Raw genomic sequence first — 20,903 nt, 5'->3', positions numbered from 1 at the left:
CGGGGCCCGATCCCAGGACCCTGAGACCATGACCTGAGTGGAAGGCAGAGGCCTAACCCACTGAGCAACTCAGGCGCCCCCGTGACTACCCCTTTTAATAGGACATGATAGAGAACCCAAAATGGGTTTCACTGGGCTTCATTTATGTAACTTCAAGCTTTTACCCCTTCTATATTCATGCAAAAGGATATTTAATTCTCAGGATAGACTGGCTGCCCTTGAAGAGAGTATGTTATGTAAAATGGGCATGCTGTAGGTTTTCGGTGATTATGGTTTTGGGAAACTTGCACCATGACAGAGCTGTAAGATGTCGGGTGTGAACTGTTGTCATTTATTCCACTTTGGAATCCATAAGTAATTACGCCCCATTCTGGATTTTTGCCACTTCATGGGAATATGGTAAATTTCAGATTCTTTTTGTACCGAGTCAGGGACCTAGGCTGTGGCATATTCTTTCCTTTAATCCCTTGTTCAGCTAAAGAATGGTAAATTCTAAGTCCTGTACGAGTGGAATACGTATGTGAAACTTCAGGTTACAGTGAATATGTTTTATGAGGAGGTCAAAAACCAACTTATAGGAAAGTTCTGATATATTCAGGAATGAGGACAAGGTACATATTTATTCGTTTGACTTATGTATCACGTTCCCTGGAAAGAAGGAAACTCAGTCCTGAGCTCTGACACCGAGAAACCCTATATGAATTGTCCTATTTATTTTCTAACATCATAACTCCTTCTTTGTGGTACTAGGGTCTCTCTTTTCACATGACTGTTCACTGTTAAGGTTTTCCATACATGACCAGGCGTCCTGCTTTAAGAATATGTAGACATCATGAAGGCCGTCTTGGCCTGTTGGGTGCAGAGCAGGGTGGAGAGGGGCCTTAGAGTGAAAATAAGGGTCATTGCAGTGACAAGTTTTGGATTTAGCCTTTTTTGAAAACCCTGAAGCTTCAGATTCTTAGTTGATGGTGAGATTGCCTCATAGGAGTGTGGTTGGCTGCGTTTAAGGGCCTCCTCTTTGTTCGCCAAAGCTTCTTGGGTTTCCGCCAAAACGTGTTACATTCTTAGCTGACGGGAGGTAGGTGTACAATTGAATTTGGATCCTAAATGTTCTTAATGTTTCAAAGTTAATATCACTCAAATCTTTAAAGACCAAAAAGCCCCTCTAAAATTAACTTAAATTTTTCATCTATTTTTCCCCCCCCATAGAAACGAATAAAATACTGAATGGCCTGTGTTGTGTTTTCTGGAGACAGACAGAAGGAACTTAGCCTTGGGAGTTAGGCAAGTCAGGCTTGAATCACTCACTCTCCTCTATCTTCTGGTGCTGTGACCTTGGATAAGATAGATAATCTCTCTGAGCCTCCCTTTATCTAAAATGGGGCTGATAATATCTCCACGAAGGGGGTAATATGAAGATTAAATGCAAATAGAGCCCTTACTGGAGTTCTTGGCCTAGGAGAGGTGCTCAGTAAATGCTACTTTTCTTTCTACCCATCCCTACTTTTTGTCTATGTAAAAATCTGATAAAGGATTTTTAAACATTTTTCAATTTTTTATTTTTTAAAGTCGGGCTGGTGGAGGCGGAGGGAGAGAATCTTAAGCAAGCTCCTTGCCCAGCATGGAGCCCGATGATGTGGGGATTGATCTCATGACTCTGAGATCATGACTCTGAAATCAGGACCTGAGCCGAGACCAAGAGTCAGACGGTTAACATCTGACTGAGCCACCCAGGCACCTTGGTAGAGGATTTAAAACCAATATTTCAGGTATATTTACCCTACCACGTGTAACGATAAATCTTCTGATGAGAGGCATTTACGTTAATTAAAATAGAATGGGTGCTCTAGGCTCTGGGCTATCCAACCCTTTTTATTTTCGTGGGGTCTTTCTAAGTCTGGACCTCAGGACTGTGCTCTGATCGTCTTGCTGGTGGTAGTCCAGATGGTTCAGGGTTGACCTGTTTTTCCCCATTGAAGAAACGGGTGGCAGCTCTGCAGTCATGGTGGGACACACACTTCGTGGAGAGCCGTATATTTGGGCAAGGGAAGAGTTTTTCTTTTTGTTGTTGGAGTCTTCCAAAGGGTTGTCATCAGGCCCTGTGAAGAATGGTGGAGACCGGGGAGTGGGGGTAGGGAGCGGGGTTGGGGTGTAGCAGGCTCTGCTTTTGTCTGGGCCATCGTATGTTATGGACATCCCGGCCCAGTTTGCCCTAGTGATTTCCCCTGGGCAGCCTGCTGGGCTTTCCTTGGGGCCCAAGTAGTTAGGCTTCCAGAATTTAGGGAAGGGAGGGAAATTGTGAGGGGACACACACGACTGAGGGCAAGGTGCTGAGCAGTCCTTCGCATGTTATACCCTTTTGGGGTCACTTGATAGGACCAGTGGAGGTGAGAGGGGGAGGGGTCAAGATGGGTGGATGGGGTCATATTCTTTAGCCCATTCCTTGAGAGGATGAGGACGAAGATGGTATCAGGAGCTCATTACCATTAATTAAGTGCCTGCCATGTGTTAGACATGGTGCTACATACCTTGACCTGTATTATCTCTAATCTTCCCTTTCCCCTTCCCCCATTAATTGAGATATGATAGGCATACAGCATTGTGTAAGTGTAGGGTATATAGCATGATGATTTGACTTATTTATATTATGAAATGATTATTGTAGTAACTTTAATATCCATTATCTCCTATAGATGCAAATATAAATATAAATATATATGTATGGTTTTCCTTGTGATGAGAGCTCTTAGGATCTATTCCCTCAACAACGGTCACGTACACGACACAGTGGTAGTAATTGTAGCCATCCTACTGTGCGTTACATGCCTAGTCCTTGTTTATGTACAACTGGAAGTTTGTCCCTTAGGACCACCTTCCTCCGGTTCCGCTCTCCTGCCATCTCTAATCTTAACGACCCAGCTGATCCCAGGTGTTACGTGTTGTCCCATTTTATGGAGGAGACTCTTGGCTGAGACTCTTGGAGATGAAATGTTTCCTCCAAGTTAGCATTCCTCCAGTTAGCGTTGGCCCAGGCGTTTGGGTGAATTTATCGGTATGACAAAGATTTATCAGTTGATTCCTTCTCTTTCCTGAGTGGGAGGGTATTTTGTGGAATACTGTGCCGGCCCCTCATTCTTTCCTAAGTCTGTCATGGGACTCAAACATGTGAGGATGCTGCTGGGTGATTCTGTCTCTTCCCCGCATATCCACACCTATTTTCCTAAAGCTGTATGAAGAGAAGTCATGGGCAATAAAACCACTCCAAGAATTAACCCCTTTGTGATTCTTCTAGAATGGCCTTTGGCAGTATGTAGCATATTAGTAAGGAGCTAACCCTTCTGCTCCTTAGGGAGATGCTGCGAGTCCCAGTTAGCGACCCAGGCTGAGTCACCTGGCAGGTGTGTAGGCAGGTAGGGCAGGCTGGCCTGGTATTTGCCCGTTTTCTGGCAGTTTGCTCTGGTACTACGAAATGTTTGCCTTGTTGGTTGTCACTCTGATAGCATGTCAAGCTTTTCCTCAGCATGTCTGATTTTCTGTGGGGTCAAGACCCACCCGCACAGACCAGTGTACCTGGGGCTCCTGCCACCTGTGGTCATGGCAATGACAGATGCCATAGAAATGACAAATACCTGGCCCTTATGATGTCAGAGACCAGGGAAGAAAAAAAAAATAGTGGGGAAGGAAAAAAATATTAAAGAATGAAAGGTCAGAAGGAACAATACCTACGCCGCAGCCTCTTGGCTAGGAGGGGCATCCCAAGGGGAAGAAAAGGTTGGGGAGTAGAGCATTTTGCAAGCAAACGGAGTTCATTTTGGGTGGTTAAAAGTAATTTCTGGGGCGCCTGGGTGGCTCAGTGGGTTAAAGCCTCTGGCCTTCAGCTCAGGTCATGATCCCAGGGTCCTGGGATTGAGCCCCTCATTGGGCTCTCTGCTCAGCAGGGAGCCTGCTTCCCCCTCCCCTCTCTGCCTGCCTCTCTGCCTACTTGTGATCTCTGTCAAATAAATAAATAAAAAATCTTAAAAAAAATAATAATTTCTGAGCGGAGCTGCTGGTCCTGGAGGTGAATCGGGGCTGGTTTAGTCTGCCGGGCTCTGCACGGAACTTGGATGGCGACTGCAGAACGCACGCTTAGGGGTCGGGGCGTTGAGAAAGGGGGTGCTTGGTGCCGGACGGAAGGTGTTGGCCCAAGGAGAGCCTGCACTTTCCCTCTAAGCCTCGAAGCCTGGTGGGGTGACCACTTGTAGAGCTCGGCAGAGACAGCCGATCGTCGGCACGCTCTCCACACTGCAGCACAATCGACTTTGACTTTGTTCCCCCAGGTATGGTTTTTGAAACCCTACTACATCCTAGGCCCTGTGAGGATAGCGTTTCAAGCCAAAATCAGCCTCAAGTGCTGTTGAGTGGGCAGCCACGGACCTTTGTCACAGAGCTACAGAAGGGAGGTGCCCGTCCCCTTGCAGGGTGCAGGTGCTCTGAAGAAGCTGCCTGGCAGCCTCGCAGGGAGGTGGGAGGCCAGGGTGCTGCAGTGACAGGGGCCGGGGGCCTGTGTGAGGCTGGAGAAGTGGGCTGGAAGGCCTGTGGGCCATGCTGAGGGTTTTTCTGGCTCCTCCCAACGAGGCAGCTTCCCAGGCTTCCAGGCTTCGAAGGGAGGTGTGCAGCCACCCACCGCACCGGCCCTAGTGGGTACCGCCAGACGTGCCGGCCAGGTTGCTTCCCGTGCCCCTTGGAAACTGTCCAGGGCTTGGTCCCTCTGCTGGCCTCTGTCCGCATTCGCTCGTCACCCAGAGGTGCCCACCCGTAAAGGCGGGGCCTGTGGATGGGTGGGCAGGGGGAGCTCTCTGCTGCCCCCCCTGACGGTCTCTTTTCCAGAGCTGTAGTTGTTTATCAGGCCACTAGGGAGGTGGGGGTACCTGGCCTGGGTAGCGAACACCAATGGTAGGTCCTCCCCCGAAAACCTGAGGGTTCACATAAGACTTCTTCCTTTTCTTGGAGTGGCGTGGGGCACAGTCTTGTGTTCCAAAGGGCACGTATGCCCTCCACAGCAAGCCAGGATGCTTGGGGGCCCAGCACAGCCCCTTCCAAGAGGAGATGTTATGGTGGGTTTTGCAAGGGGCTCTGTCTAGAGAAGCAGGATTTCTTGAGTTTGTTTTCAGGAAGGTTTTTTGTCTATGCAAAGACATGGCTTAGGGCCTAGGAGAAAGGTTAGGGTCTAACCCCGGTGGCACCTTTCTTAATTTGGAATTTCCTGAATGACTGTGGTTTCAGTCCTGGGGCACAGGATTGCCCAAGGGAGAATTTCCTTTTCTTTCTAAATCACTGGAGAAAAGTGCCCCCCCCCCCCCAGCCCCGGGCTTGGACCTCCCTTTCTCTGTCCTGCCTTTCTAGGCTTGAGGGGCAAAGCCGGCTGGGGACGTGCCCCACCCACCGCAGAGGCTCCCTGCCCCCTCTGACTTTAGGAAACCTCTCCAAGAGGTCATTCCTACCCAGCTGCTTGCTAAAGACCCCTCAGGCTATGAATCTGTGCCTTCAGCCCGAGCGCGATTTCTGCCCTGGCCAGGCCTGAACTTGCTGAGGCCTGTGTTGCTAGATCAAACCCATTCAAATGAGGAGGGCCATCTGTTTCCCAGTATCCAGCTGCTGTCCCTTCACTTGTAAATGGCCGGGATGCTGCTGGGTTGGGGCGGGGGACCAGTCCTGGGACACAGCTGCAGACTCTGAACAAGTGTTGGAGCTGGGGTCCTGCTGAGAGGAGAGAGGTCCAGCCCTTTAAGTCAACTTGCGATTGGTGCGGCAAAGGGCCCCGAGTTGAAGTGCAGGCTGCGGCTTGCCCTCGAGGAGTCACTCTTAGCCCGCCCCCTTTCCCTTTTCTTTTGTCCCTGGGGGCACTATTTCACTGCTTCTGAAAGTTCTTATTGCAGGATGGGCTGGGGGAAAATGTCACGGAGGATCTGGATGTGATCTGACCTTTCAGGGACTTGTCGGGCAGATGTACCCACTTGAGTATGTCAGGGGGTGGTGATCTGGTCCCGGAGCAGCGGTAACACTAAGTATGGAAAGGTGACTTGCGGCCCCTGAAAACTTGCTTCTGGCCTGTAGTCAGAAGGCTGGCTGTGGGACGTGGTCTCTGGAAAGCAGGCCATTTCCCCTTGCTGTAGCTTGGCCCCTCAAGCTTGGGGGATGTGCAGGACGAGGGTTGGGCCCCGTGCCCCAGGGGTTTGGTGTTCAGGGATACTTCTGGCATGCTGTGGGGTTGTGATAAGGCATCCTGTCAAGGGAACTCTGCTGGGGTTTCTGTGCCCTGCATATAAATATAAGGGACCCCTGATTTGTGGGATGGATGAACAGTAGATGCTATTTTAATAAGCCACAGGCCTCTTCCCTCACTGAAGTCATCAAACAGGTGTCGTCGGTGTTGGTAACAACACTCGCAGGACGTTTAGTTCCATTTACGAACATTCCAGAAATCCCCACTTAGGTATCTTACATAGATGCAAGGTGACAGATCTGCGCATTTGTAAGAAAACCCTGTCTTAAAGTCAGAGGAATGCAAATCAAGGTTCCCATGTGGTTGGGGAAAAAGAAAATCTGCTGCTCAGGTAGGATCAAGCTACAACCCACAGGTAGGAGCCCAGGTCCGTCCTGGCTGGAGCTGGGGTAAGGGGCGCTTTTTCTCAGATGTGCCTCCCACTTCAGGGTTTACAAAGGCCTTCCTAGGCAGCGTCCTGGTTTGTCCTCATGGTGACCTTGACCAGCAGCAGGCTAGCCCGGAGGTGTTTTTCCTGTTCTATAAACCAGGACTCAGGCTCCGCGATGGGAAGGGGCTGCCCACGTCAGTGTGGGTTCATCACAACAAAACCGGGCCTCAGACTCTTACCTTTGGACACTGGTGCTGAAGCTCTTCCAGTGCTGATCCCCTCTTGAGGAAGGTCTGTCGGAGAGGGCGGGCAGGGGAGCGGACTGTACCTGGCTATGTATGTACTAGGTGCATAGACAGAGGCTGTAGTGCCTTGGAGATGAGAGCACTGTGGGCTGTGTTGATGGGAATCAGGAATTTTCACAGAGATAATATTTGAGCTGGGCTTTGAAGCCTGAGTAGGAGTTTGCCAGGCAGAGCAGTAGGACAGGGTTTCCAGGTAGAGGAATGAGTGCCCATGAGAACAGACAAGTCTGGGGTGTGAGGGAGAAGGTGGAAAGGGATCTGGGGCCAGGAGCAACCAAGGCCTTAATGTGGGTGATGTTCTTTGGGGTTTTCCCTGTCAGAGTGGGGAGTGGTCTTTGCTTTTTTTTTTTTTTTTTTTTAAGTCAGGGTCAGCTTTGCTTTTCAGAAGCTTGCTCTGGTGGTCTGTGGTGGATGATCATAGGGCGGACTGTGGCGGTGGGTTGGGGCCCTCGTCGAGGTCTTCTGGAGGAAAGGTAGGGGGCTTGCTGTGAACCTGCACGTGAGGTCTTGCCCTTGCTCTCTTTTCAGAGCCGTTTCAGAGGGAATTGGCCGGGGTGCAGGTGCGGGGCCCAATCAGATGGGAGGCAGGAGGGAGAAGCCGGGCTTCAGGGCGGACTTGGAGCTTGAGTCATGTTGCGGGGTGATTCTGTTCAGCAAGGAAGGGCACATGCTGGTTTTGGGTGGCACGTCTGTAGCAGGGCAGCTGGAAATGGGAGCCCGAGAGCAGGGAGTTGAGCGGCATTGACCTGGAGTGGGTGGGAAGAGCTGCCGAGATGGAGGGGAACAGAGGGCAGGGCAGGGAGCCCCAGAGCCGGGGTGGGATTTGGCACCTATTCACAGACACAGGGTGTGTGGAAGGAGGAGGAGGTCCCAGGAAGCCAGGAACACCACGGGGCTCTGTAGTTAGGAACTCACACATGCGCACAAGCAGAAAACAGAATGATACCGTAGGGGCGCCTGGGTGGCTCAGTGGGTTAAAGCCTCTGCCTTCGGCTCAGGTCATGATCTCAGGGTCCTGGGATCGAGCTCCGCATCGGGCTCTCTGCTCGGCGGGGAGCCTGCTTCCTCCTCTCTGTCTCTCTGCCTGCCTCTCTGCCTACTTGTGATCTCTATCAAATAAATAAATAAAATCTTTAAAAAAAAAAAAAAAGAATGACACTATAGACGAATAACACTAAACCACGTGTCAGGGAGCCCGGAATATAATAGGAGGCTCCGCTCTGCTGTGTTACGTCCCCATCCTTCCATGCTGAGAACACCGGGTTGGGTGGTTTTCCTTTCTCTTGTGCTTTGTCCGCTGCCGCCGAAGAGCCGAGTTTCGGCTGGAAGGTCTGTCTTCCTGCTGGCGCATCCATTCGTGTTTCGCGGAGGGCCGGCCCGAGCTTGATGCTTTCCGCCCGCTCTCTGTTTTATTCTGTTCCTGGTTTGCAGGTGAAGAGACAGGAAGTAATGACAAAAGTTGAGAGGCTTGTTTCCGGGTGCACAGGTTTTAAGTGGCAGATTGGGACTTGGGTCTGTTCTCAGTGTGTTTGCGTCTCCAGCGTGTCCTTTTCCGAAGAGTCACTGGGGCGGGGACCGAGATGGGATCAGAGCCTGAATGCCAGGGCACCAGGAAGGGCCTCGGGAACCAGCTGCGGGAGTCCAAGGAGCATCTGATTAGGAAGGTGGCTTAACCCCATTATACGAGGAAGAGGCTGTGCCATAGTCAGGACTGGGAGGTGCTGAAAACATTTTGGGGGCTGATGGGGGTTTTCAGAACCGGAGATGATGTGTTGATTTTAGAGGCGATGCCTCTGCAAGGCCACTCCTGATATTAAACATTGTGTCGATAAAGGTCCGGCAAATCCCGATGATTCCTTCCTTCCTTTACCTCCTCGTGAAGCTCTGTCCCCCGGCCCCCAGTTCCCTTCCTGATATAGTGAGTACGAAGCCTTCCCATGGGGAGAGAGTTCCCAGGAGTCTGGGTCAGCCGGCAGGGACACCAGCAGTGCTTCTAAGGAGCCCTGAAGATCTTGAGAAGTACCCCTTCCTCCCGTGTCTGGCAAGTGTGTTTCCAGAAGGCAGGGGGCTCAGGCAGCCAAGAGCTTGGACTCCTTGTTGTATACCAGACCAGGGCTGTGGGCTACTGCGACAGAACTTGGGCTGGTTTCTGCTTCAGATAATCTAATGGCTTGCTTGGGATATGCTTTTTGAGCAGAGGGGGCTGACTTTGGAGGTTCTCACTCAAGCAGAGCTCCCGGGGACTTGAGGCAGAGGGGGCTGTTTGGTGCCTGTGTCCTGGGGGTCCGGTGGAAATTCTGCTGTCCTGAACATGAGGGTTCAATGCAGGTGTCGTGACCAGGGAGTAAACCCTGCTTTTGGTGTCCCCCCTCTCCCATTTGGAGAACGTGATGGTTAATATCCCGGAACGTCAGGATCAAAAGGAGGAGGAGATACAGTAAGACAGGGAGCAAATATTTCCATGTTGGGTCCAAATCTTGGGGGATAGTAATGACCCCTCAGATGGGCCTTCCTTGGCACTTGGCGGTTTCTCCAGTTTGATTTTCTCATGGGCAACAGCATCATTTCTTTTCATACTTGGAAGGCTGTTCACCATGGTTCTCAGCGATAGACCGAAATTATATGAGGGGTGTGCCTAAATATATAATTTTTAATGGTTACCATATTGGGACCATATGCCATTATCCCATCCGATCATGAGGCATGTGAGCCAGTCCAGAATTTCTGGAACAGGCGAGCTACTGTGGCAGAGGTAGCTATTAGCCGTTGTTATGGGCCCCGTGGAACCGACAAAGGGAGTTTTAAGCGCTGACGTGTGTCTATAAGACACCCCGACAACTGGTTGGAAAGAGAAATCCTCAGCCTTTCAGCCTGGTTACGTATCTGCGTTCCGTCGCTTTGACTTCTGTGTGTCCCTCGTTTTCCTGCTGGCAGCATTTCTCAAGGGAGGGAGCTTTTGTCTTTGTGCTGTGCAGCCTATTTGCCTCTCCCTCCTGCCTCTTAAAGAACAAGTAGTACCCATGCCTTATAAGGTCTCCGTTTGATGTCAGGCTTTTCGTCTTCGGCAAGTCTGATCTCGTAGCGGGGAAGCTTGGAGGATGTCTCAGCCGAAATAGCCAGGTCTGCCGCCGTCTTCACCGGCTGTGTGTCTGCAGAGCCCCCGTAGTAGGACCCACGGGGGCGGTAGTTTCTGATGTCACTGGGGGGTGGGGACCCTGGTGCCTTTATGTCTTCCCGGTGGTGAGTGTCGATCTGGTGCCATCAGCCTCTGTAGGTTACAGGAAAGCGGGCCGTGATGCCCCAGTCTCCACTGTCCCGACTCCCTCCAGTCCCGCTTGTGAAAATGCTTCAGGAGTCCTGTGTGAGAAGAGGGGGTTGGTAGTCCATTCCCGTGGACAGAAAATTGGGTACCGGCCAGTTAAAACTTTGTCCCCGGACCATGGCGTGCTGGCTTCAGGCCGTCTCCAAGACCAGGAGGGCGAGTCGTGGCTCACCGGAACGGACGGGATCAGCCGCCACTTGCTTCCATGTGTGGCACGCACTGTGACACTGCAGTGACATTTGCAGCTTCGTTCTGTGGCTGCTTCTGTCCCCACGGTGGCAGCCGCACGGCGGTGATGTTTATTTCTCTTGTACGGGGCGGAGCCGTATCTGGGAGCGCACCAGGAAACCCAGGCTGTTCTACTACTCCCGCCCCCGGGGCTGGTGCGACAGTTCCTGTGGGAGCCCTGAGCTGTGCCGAAGGGCGCGGGGTTGTCCCCGCACCCTGCCACCCGCCAGGCCTCCGCTCCAGGTCCACACCCGGGGGTTGAGAGCGGGGGATCTGTTTCCCCAGTTCTCGCTCTTTCTCCCTTTTTTTAACCCTTTGTGGAGGATTATGTTTGGGGCTTGGGTGCCCCTGACTATCTGAGAGGGAGGAGCGCGGGGGGCTGCCTTCTGGGGGCCACCCCACCGCATCCTCGAAGCCGGGGTTCCTGTTTCTTAGCCGTGATCACCTTGGCTCGTGAAAGACCACCGTCCCGAGGAAACCCCAGCAGAGGCTGACTCTGTGTCGTGTGACGTCGTGGTCCTGCTGGCATAAGCCGCTTTGTTCGCCCGGAACAGTTTAAATCTGTCGTCCACGCTCTTCAAGCGATTGGAGGGGGCGAGACGCGGGCTTCCCATCTGTTCTCTGTTTGCACTTGGGCGCCATTTCAAAAACCACACGGGAAAGTTTATAGGCAAACGTTATAAAAAGTGACAGTCTGAATTGCTGCTATGGCTGGTTTGGCAACATAAAGCGTTACCTGAAATAGCTTACTGTTCCAAACGCCCGCCCCGCTTCGGTTGTCCCCAGGCGGTCCTGCTGGTGACACTGGCGAGGGACCAGGAACAGGCACGGTGAAGGCGTGTAAGTCATGGCCCTTTGCTGACTTTCATGGGATGCCCCCCCACCCTCCCCAGGCCGCTGGGCACAGTCAGCCAGGATTTGCTTCCCTCGGCTTGTTTACGCGGAGGTCAGCACCCATGGCCTGCGGCCAGTGACATCAGTGCAAGTGTCACTCCGCGGGTTCATGACCTCTGCCTCAGTTTCCTTCTCTGCCCAGATGAGGTCCCTCCGCTCCCCAGGGGTGAGGGCACGAGGCCTTTCTGAGGGCAGTGGGGGGGTGGCCCATGGCGGGGATCACACAGACTACATTCAGGAAACACCGCTGCAGGCGTGCCCGCTCTTCCAGTTCCTAACCTCCCAGTGGTCACTTTATAGAGAAGCAGTGAGACCTCCTGCTGCTGGCACTTCCCAGGGTTTGGAACTTCTGGGGAGAAAGTTGAAATTCATGTGCCCAGTGTGTGCGTGCGGGTCATAGAAAGCAGCACGGTGAGCCCTCCCCGGACGCCACCTTGCCCGCCTACCTGCTTAGCAGTTTTAGGTCACAGTGACAGTGCCCAACGCTAGTGTGTGTCTCTGCTCGCGTTCTCACTTCTTTGTGAACTTACATAATGAAAGACAGGCGGGGACGTTCTCTGTCTGTCTGGGGACATCCCTGAAAGAGTATTTGGTGTGATGCACAGTGGCTTCTGGAACCTTCCCCTGTTGTGATTTGGCGAGATCAGATGAGGGACAGCGTTGGACTGTGCGTCCCACGGGGATGTCAGCCCCTGCTCTGCACAAGAAAGGTCAAAAGTAAGCTGTGGCACCAGAAAAACAAAACAAAACAAAACAAAGCCCCAAATCCAGGAAATGCTAATATGACTATAAAAGGTATTGTTTAAATCTCCCTGGGAATACTTTACCCTGTGTGGACCGCGGTGTGTTAGAGAGTGGGCCGAGCTGCCGGTTGGAGTCCGGGGGAGGCCCGGGCTGTGTCCGTGGAAGTGGACCAACCTCAGGGAGGCTGCTGGGGCATCGCCGCCACGTCGTCACTGGTGTCCAAGGACTGGGGTGAGGGAGACACCTGTGCAGCTGTGGGCAGAGCACTCGGGGAGCGCGTTTGCCTGGTGCGGGCAAGAAAGCCACCTGTAGGATTCGGGCACAGAAGAGAAACCCAGCCCGGAGTGGCCTCTTGGGGATGGGTGGGGACAGAGTGGCCTCCACGGAGCCAGCTGTTGGGGTTCCAGACAAAGCACCCATGTCCTTGGCACCTTGTCCTGAGGTGTCCGATGCCCGAACCCACAGGTGGGCGGGGTTGCTCCTTGGAGCAGTGGACCGGTGCGGCATCCCTTCCCTCCCCGCTCACCCCCCATCACAGTCCTCCTGGCGTGCACCCCGGTCTTGCTGGGCCTCACACAGCCCGGGTGAGCTTTGTGTGAACGGATCGCTCCGGTGAGGGAGGAGCACGTGCTTTCTGAATTTCCCACGCGGTAGTCACGGTCAGACTTAAAGAGTCAGGTGGCTTCATCTGATGGATGGACATCATTAGTGATGTCTTTGGGGGAGTTATTTGACTATCCTTGAAGCTTATCACCTAACTGGGAGACTGGGTGACAGTTTTGACCTGGTTTTACTGGAAAGAAAAACCACTTTTAGTGTAAGTCATCTTCTATGGAGATGGGAGCCCGTCTGTAAAACCGTCCTGTGTCCTGCGGAGATCCGCCAGTCCAGGTTTTGTCCGAGCATCCTCTGGCAGGAGTGGAAGGAAGGCAGCAGCAGTGCCTGTCAGGGGCCCAACGAGCTACAGGTGGGACTATGGGGTTCCTGCTGGTCGGCTCACTGGGCCCTCCCAGGGGACACCGTGTTATCTGGGCCTTCTCGCTCCTCAGTGGATGAGGGGCCAGGGATTCGGAGATAAGCAGGAGTGGAGTGCACTTGGGCCTCAGGGCTCCATCCCCTTCTTGTGCAGGATGGCCCCCGTTTATCAAGCGGCCTCTGTGTGTCCGGCCCCAGACAGGACATGGTCCCTGCCCTTGAGGCCTCCTGTGCCCTGTCCCTTCTACGTCAGGTAGGTGGTTGTGTCTTTGGTCACATGGTCCAGGCCCCTGTGGTTTTGGTGAGACTTAGTGGTTTCCGTATTTCAGGTGAGGCAAAGGATTCTCAGTCAAAATTTGCGTTCCTTTAAAAACAGGCAAATCCTGGCTCTCCCTTGGTCAGGGGAGAGATTTTTCTGTATCATAAGTGCAAGTATCTTGCTTATCTTTTTTTTTTTTTAAAGCAGTGTGAGTGCGCCCCCCTGCCTGCCTGTAATAGGGACATAATTCTGACCTGAGGGCCAGGCTAGAGGCAGGCTGGCTGCATGGGTCCCATCTCTCCTGAAGAGAGAGGGGAACATCGTGGTTTGGGTCCAGCTCCCCCTCCTCAGTCGTCTCTGGATGACCAGCTCTGACTCAGAGGAATATGCTCAGTGATGGACGCATGGGGCCATGTGGGCCTCATAGATATTGATTATTTCATGACCCGGGCTAATCCCCTGTAAATTCACTCTAACGTTGCGGGTGCTTTTCAGTAATTATTGGTCGGTTATAGGGAACCAAAGGGCATCTGATCCTTGCTCTGACCAGCTGTGGAAGGGGTGGGCCAGCCGTCCTTTGGGACACTGCGAGCCCTGAGGGGCTCTAGTCTGCCGCAAGTGGGGCAGAGTCTGGGATTTGCGGCCAAACTGAAATACGTTTTCTCCTCCTCTTCTCTCTCCTCTTGCCCACATTTTCCCTCCTTTCCCTTTTCTGCCCAGGTTTCAGAGTTCAAGGTCTTTCTCTTTGTCCTGCAGTTCAGTTGCATTAGGACTTGACCAGCCTCAGGAAGTGTGGCCTGAGGACCTCCCAGCTACGTTCCTAGCGGCATTTTTCAAAAGCCACTTTGCCCTTCACTCCCTAGGGAAGCCTTCCTCGAACAGCCCATTCAATGGGGCTTGGCAAACTTTCTGTAAAGGGCAAGGCTTTGCAGGACGGAGAGCATCTGTTGGGACACGTCCGCTCTGCCATTGTAGCAACCGCGGCCCCAGACAATACTTGAGGAACGAGCGTGGCTGCGAGCCAGCAAAGCTCTGTTTACAGTGACAGGTAATGGCTGGCTTTGGCCTGGGGGCCGCAGTCTGCCAGCTCCTGCTCTGGGACGAGTCCCTCCCCCCCCGCCCCCCCCCCCCCCCCCCCCCCCCCCCCGGTCTGTGCTGGTGCTGCTGTCTTGCGGGGTTGGGCTTCCTGGCCCTTGAGACCACCTCCCATACTTTATACTTTTGGCCGATTTTCTCTTTATTGTCGGTCGCCTCCTCTGTAATTAAGGTCCCACCCGTGTTGCAAGGATTTCCTTGTGCCCCGTTGCTTCCCAAGCATCCAGGCTAAAGTGTGGCCCGTGGTACGTGTTCAGCAGGTGTTGAATGAGGAAAACAGACTTACTTGGGAAATGTCATGTGCCTGCGAGTTGGGGTTTTCTGCCCTTGTTGCTGGCTATGTTTGTCCACGGTAAACTTGACTTTCATTTTCTTATACTTTGTTGTGGTTGTCCCTTTATGTCCACATCGTCTTCGGTGTCTGGGCCCGTCTCGGCATGTGTGCTTTTGGAGGTGCCCCTTTGGGGAGCCCTGGGCCTCCCATGTTGGCTGTTGATGGTGGTGCTGTGGAGAATGTCTAGAAGCAGAGGCACGCGGTCTTCCCTGTTCCTTCAACAGTGGGACTAAGGTGCGAAGCGACTTTATTCCCTTGTTACATGGGAGTTTTGTCCCGACTACGCTCAGAGGGACAAAACAGCCATCTCGTCATGCCCAGATTTGGAGCCGTCCCAGAGCTGGGAAGTTTGGGTTCCGGGCCTGGGACTCTGGGTACTATTCACAGTTCCCATTGTGAGGGATGAAAGCCCATTCATGGGTCCTCGTGGGTCCCAGCCAGCAGCTCTGGCTGCTTTCCTTATAAGCCTGTGGCTCCGTCTCACCTCTCCTTGCACACGTTGTCCTATCCCCTCTTGCCCTGCACATATGGTGCCTGCAGTCCTGGTCAGCACGGGCCCCTTCCGTGTGTATGCTTGGAGGCAGGGCAGGACACCCAAGGAGACCTGAGCCCTCCATCTAGACCTCGCTGTCTCCTCAAAAGACAGGACACGGCCATGGGATCTGTGGTGCTTCCCCGGAAGTGGGCGAAGCAGGCAGGTGAACAAGAAGGGGAGCTCCATGTCACCCCTGGCCTGGGGGACGGATGACAAGCTCACATCCAACAGGATGATTTGGGCCTTGAAGCATGAGTTGGGTAAATGGGGAGGTGAGGGAGGAAAGACCCCTAAATGGACATAAAGTTAGAGGCCTGAGGAGGCTGGAACCCAGGATGTGTCGGGGGAGCTGGCGGGCAGGGAGGGACCGGGCCTGCAGTGTCTGAGGGTCGGGTGTGCAGTGCTCAGTAGGTTCGTTTCTAGATCGATTTGAGTGCGATATGGAGACCACCTCTCGGATGTCTGGGGGCATTTTGATCTTTTCAGTGTGAAGAAAAACAGCGTGTTCCAGCTTATCTAGCACAGAATTAGGTCTCCAGACCAGCAAAGCAATCTGAGCCTGAGAGTTTTGTAGAAGGACTCATTTGTGTCCCTTGAGTTTGAGGCATTTCATTTTAAGAAGCTCGGCTTTGTGACAATAGAGTCTAGCAAAGATACATACAAGGGTGTCTGTGTGTGTGTGTGTGTGTGTGTGTGTACTTGTGTATGTGTGTGTAGGTATAGACGCACAGCTGTGCAGTTGCACTGCATGAAAAAAATGATAAAACACTCGTCCCTACAAATGAAAAAATGCCACAGGAATAGAATTACCAGGTGTGCCAGTTGCAAGCTGACTTGGGACTGGCAATCGACTGAAAAGTTTTCTTGTACGATATCGTTCCATGCTGGGTTTCGGGTATGTGTTTACAGCCCTCCAGCTCACACAGACCCAGCGGGGCCGCTTCTGTTGGGCGCTTCCTGTGGTCCCCGTCTCAGACACTCAGTCTGCTCTGTGCACGAGGCTGTCTCCTGGGTTCCCGGGCGCGGGCAGAGGCGAATGCCTGCCCGGGCCATTTGCAAACCAACAACGGCCTCTCCTGGGAATAAACGGGCCGCCACTGACCTTTGTTGGACGTTCTCTCCTTTTCCTCCTTCCCATCTGTCTCCATCTTCTCTCTCCTACCTTTCTGCAGAGCCGCCAACCAAATACCAAATCTCCCAACCTGAAGTTTACGTGGCCGCGCCCGGGGAGTCGCTAGAGTTGCGCTGTCCGTTGAGAGACGCCGCCACGATCAGTTGGACTAAGGATGGGGTACACTTGGGGCCCAACAATAGGACAGTGCTTACGGGGGAATACTTGCAGATAAAAGGTGCCACGCCTAGAGACTCCGGCCTCTATGCTTGCACGGCGGCTAGGCCGGTAGACAGCGAGGCTGTCTACTTCATGGTGAATGTCACAGGTGAGTTGGCCCGCGGGCCCTCCGCTCTCTCTCCTTTGTAGCTGTTTTCTGGGTCAAATCATATTGGATGAGCGAAGTCATAGCGGAAGCCGCTAATTGGATGCCACGCACAGAGCTTTATAGTTTGCTGTTGATCTATTTCTGAAGTTCTTCCACGGGACCAGCTCGACCACAAAGGCTGGTCGTTAAAAATGACGGGATTCTCATGTGCAAAGTAACATTTCCCTTTTAAGACAGTCCGCTCTTGTAGAAGTAAAAACACATCTTCAACTCCCATTCCCCACCAAACCCCCCCCCCCACCGCCATACTGCTGGCATCCTTGGCATGTAGAACCCAGGACTGAAATTTGATGGGGAAGATTTCTGATTCCTTTTATTAAAATGTGAGTTTCTCTCCTTCTTGATATTTCCTCCATGCAGTTAGGGGGAACCGCATGGATCCCCTGTGTGGCCAAGTTTAAAGGTTTGCTTTGAGAAGTCAGTGAACGGATGGAAGGCCACACAGGGGCTGAGTTGGGCTAGGGACTAAATACAGATTCCCTTCTTGAAGGGGATCCTGAGAACTGAAAGGTGGTGTTGGGAAGACTCTTTGGACGGATCACAACACAATCAGTCAATCTGTTGGGGACCTGAATGCTGTTTGAAGCTTAAAAATCTAGCTTCGATATATATCCAGCTTGACAGCATGTTTAAATAACGTGAAAGCAGAAAGCTTTGCAAACCATAATACAGACCAACTGTCATCACGGAGAGAACATTTAAGCCATTAAAACCATCTTTGCTAAGCACGGTCGGACTCTTGCGTGGGCTCCCGGGTTGAGGAAGGCCCTCTCTAGAAGGACCGAGTTGTACGTGATTACAGCCTCTTGCTTCGCACAAACACAACCATGGCTATATTCTTTTGAATACAGATGCCATCTCATCTGGAGATGACGAGGACGACACAGACGGCTCCGAGGATTTTGTCAGTGAGAACAGTAACAACAAGAGTAAGTAGTGGCTGCCTCAGAAGGTTCCGGAGTGAGCAGAGCCTGGTGGGAAGTCCGGACTCTAACCTGTCGTCTCGTCCTTTCTTCCGGATGCCGTGTCTGTCCTCCAGCCCTCGCCTTTCCTCTGCTGTGTCTGCTCTCCCGACTTTCTAATTCTGAGAATAAACTGTTGTTCCTGTACACCCTTCTCTACCGTTTGTCCTTTCTTACTGTGTCAGAAAGCCGCTCTCTCTGGAAAGCCGTCATGATTTTCCTTTCCTTGAATTTCTTTTTCTCTTTGGTTTCTCACCATTTGGGGACATCACCCGAGTAGAACTGAATACCATCTTCTGGTGTCCTGTGACCGTGCGGGGCTTAACTCGGGGGTTCTCCGCTGGGGGGCTTCTCCTCCTTCTCCCTTCCCCGGGGACATTGGGCAATGTTTGGTTGTCTCAAAAGGGGAGGAGGGATGCCAGTGGCTTCCAGTGGATGGAAGCCAGGGGGCTGCTGCGGTGTCCTGGACCACCCATGACAAAGAGGGATCTGGTCCAGGATGTCAGTAGGGCTGAGGTTGGGAAACCAGGGCCTTTTTAAACATTACTGCGTGCCGAGCGGAAGTAAGGGGAGTGGTGTGCCTTACTCTGCAGACAGCGATAGAGAAGGGGACCGGCAGGTGCCGTCTGCTTTGTGAAGGCGGTTACTGCCGAGCAGTGACATGTGTGCGGCCTCGGTGTAGAAGCACGTGGCCTCTCTACCTCTGTCACTCGGGCAAGTAATTTACTTCTGTGCCTCAGTTTCTTCAACTGCAAAATGGGAATAGCCACAGTGTCCATTGCAGTTAACGAGGATTTTGTTTGTATTTGAGTTTGTATTTGTACAGCGCTCAGAAGAGTGTGTGCGTTTGTTCAAGAAAGAAGGTAAAATAGAGCCTTCGTTGTCTTTCCGATAATAGGGCTTGCGTGTTCCCAGAGTGATTTTAGATGGGTCCCTGGCATTCTTCCCTCAGGCGTTATATTCTACATTTTTCCAGAAGGATTTTCATCAGTTTCATAAATTTAAACAAGTCCTAAATAATAAGACAGTTATTAAAAGAGGCCCAGGGCTGTTTCAGGGAAGATGAGAAAATTGAAACTGTTAGGGACCCGGAAGAATGTGTTAAGTGGGGAATTGCACTTGTCCCTGAGTCTCCTAGCAGCTTAGGCAAAAAGGAAAATATTTTGGTCTGTAGTTTTCACTGTTTCGGAAAAAGGCTTAGGGTCTGGACCACTAACATCAGCGTCATCTCTAACAACTTACCAGAAATGAAAATGGCAAGGCCCCACCCCAGACGCACTGAATTAGAAACTCCTGGAGTGATTCTCCTGTCCCGTGAAGAATGATAAGGTCTGACTTAGGGATTCCCACATGTCGATGTGCCTTGAGCAGGAGTTTGCCGTTAGAGCTCTTGTTTATAAAACAGTGGGTGAGTGAAACTGCCTTCTGCTGTGATTTGTACCAACCCTTTAACAAAGTTATTATTACCACTTAATAATAAAACTCTGGTACATCAGAAGACATCACTCATTCCCTATTATTAGTTCTTTGGCTCTACAGGGGAGGATAAAAAAGACCCTGCTTTGGAGGCCCTGCTTTGGGCAGACTCTGTGCTGGTTGCTGGCTCAGGCAGAGCATCCCCCCCTGCGCCCCCGCCACACCCCACAAGGTAGAGAAAGGTATTATTCTTGTGTTATTGATTGGAAGTTAACTATTCAGCGAGCAAAAGGCAAAACTGCCATTTCCTTGCAGACCGGTTGCATGTTGAGTCACAGCGCCCCTCTCCCAGTCCCCAGGGTGATGAAGGGGGCGCAGTGTTGTTTATAGCCCCAAGTGGGGCCCACGCGTGGGCTACTGACACCGGCGGTGGCTGGGTTGTGTTAGCATGACTGCCAGCTGCGCCGTCCCGCTGAACTGTCCCGCTGAACCAAGTCTGATGGCAGGTTACCTGCAATACTTGGGACGCAGTACAATGTAACAGCAAGGTATAGGTTACGTAACAAGTAGACCCACTGAACCGACCCTCTTTCTGACGATTGGGATGGATTACCTGCCTCGGAGCTCCAGGCTCTCCTCCTGAACACTTGTCCCAACTGCCCGGTGCCTGTGCAGACGGGCCAGGGGGTGGAGTGCACTTCCGGGACGCCGTGCCTTCACCCTGGGACCAGGCTTCTTTGTAATTAGCTCTTGAATGACACCAAGTCTGCCCCGCGATGGGTGCTGTGCAGTGATTAAGGGCTGGTGTTAGCTGTACCAGGGAGATAGTGCTGTCGGGAACTGCCTCTGTTTGGTGCCTGTGAAACATTAGATGCGATTTAAAGTGATAGCAGTTCTTAGCTGGCTACTTGGCCTCTGCCATCTGTTAGTGTGATTAGGCTGGTCTGATTCACAGGTGCAGCCTGGGGCAGCGGAGATTAAGCAGCTGTGGCCTGTGTGGACAGAGGAATGCCATGGCCAGGGTAATTGGCAAGGCGGGGAAGGGGATGTTGCCACTAAAACAATTTTTTGCCACCTCCAGTGTCAAATGCCTGACCTGATTAATAGGGAAAATTGTCGAAGCACCGAATTCCATGCATTTTCAGCCACCTGGAAAACACCCGTGTGTCCAGATTGATTCCTCTGGTGCCTTCTGATTGTCTGGAAATGCCACTGGGGTGTGTTTGAAAGTTCCTCTTCAGTGAAGTTAACAAATGATGTTCTAGGGACCCTGTGCTGACAGTCACATTTCTGGGCTTGTCTCAGAGATTTTTTTTTTTTTTCCCCTCTCCCTTTTTTGGGGTTGGTAGTTGTTCTGCAGCCGATGGCTTGAAAAATATATTGCGGGTCCTTCCCTCTGCTGGTATGCTAGATTTTGTTTATCTAATTTGGGTGGTTACCTGTAAGAAGGCGAGCTTATCTGCCCGGTGGAGTTCTTAACTTTTGTATGGAGTACAAAAAGCATGGTAGTCAGGTACAATGGCAAAAATAAGTTCAAAATTAAGGCAGGATTGTTGAATGTTGGCCATGAAAGTAGGTCTGATTTTTTTATAGGGATGTTTTGCAATATTTAGGTTGAGCTTAAGTCTCACAGCATCATACAGGACCCAGCTCAGCTCAACGGTGGGTTTCCCTATAGAGATTTCCTTGCTTACACAAGC

At 52.1% G+C, this 20,903-nt stretch overlaps 1 protein-coding gene across 3 annotated transcripts in view; it reads left to right on the top strand.

Annotated features, from left to right (window-relative positions):
* The window catches only part of LOC111144712 (fibroblast growth factor receptor 2), a 98,429-nt gene that overhangs the window by 6,122 nt on the left and 71,404 nt on the right, over positions 1 to 20,903 (top strand). For 2 of the 3 annotated variants that reach the window (XM_022499149.1, XM_022499148.1), the window contains exons 2-3: positions 16,499 to 16,765; positions 17,677 to 17,754. The exons of the other annotated variant lie outside the window; for it this stretch is intronic. In XM_022499149.1, coding sequence (XP_022354857.1) covers positions 16,499 to 16,765; positions 17,677 to 17,754 — 345 coding nt within the window. The remainder of the gene's footprint in view (positions 1 to 16,498; positions 16,766 to 17,676; positions 17,755 to 20,903) is intronic. 3 annotated transcript variants of the gene reach the window in all.

The sequence above is a fragment of the Enhydra lutris genome, unplaced genomic scaffold (genome assembly GCF_002288905.1).
Source record: "Enhydra lutris kenyoni isolate GAN:26980312 unplaced genomic scaffold, ASM228890v2 scaffoldscaffold12, whole genome shotgun sequence".
Lineage (NCBI taxonomy): Eukaryota > Metazoa > Chordata > Mammalia > Carnivora > Mustelidae > Enhydra > Enhydra lutris.
Note: the sequence above shows the minus strand (reverse complement) of the source record. Positions and strands in the feature narration are given on the sequence as shown.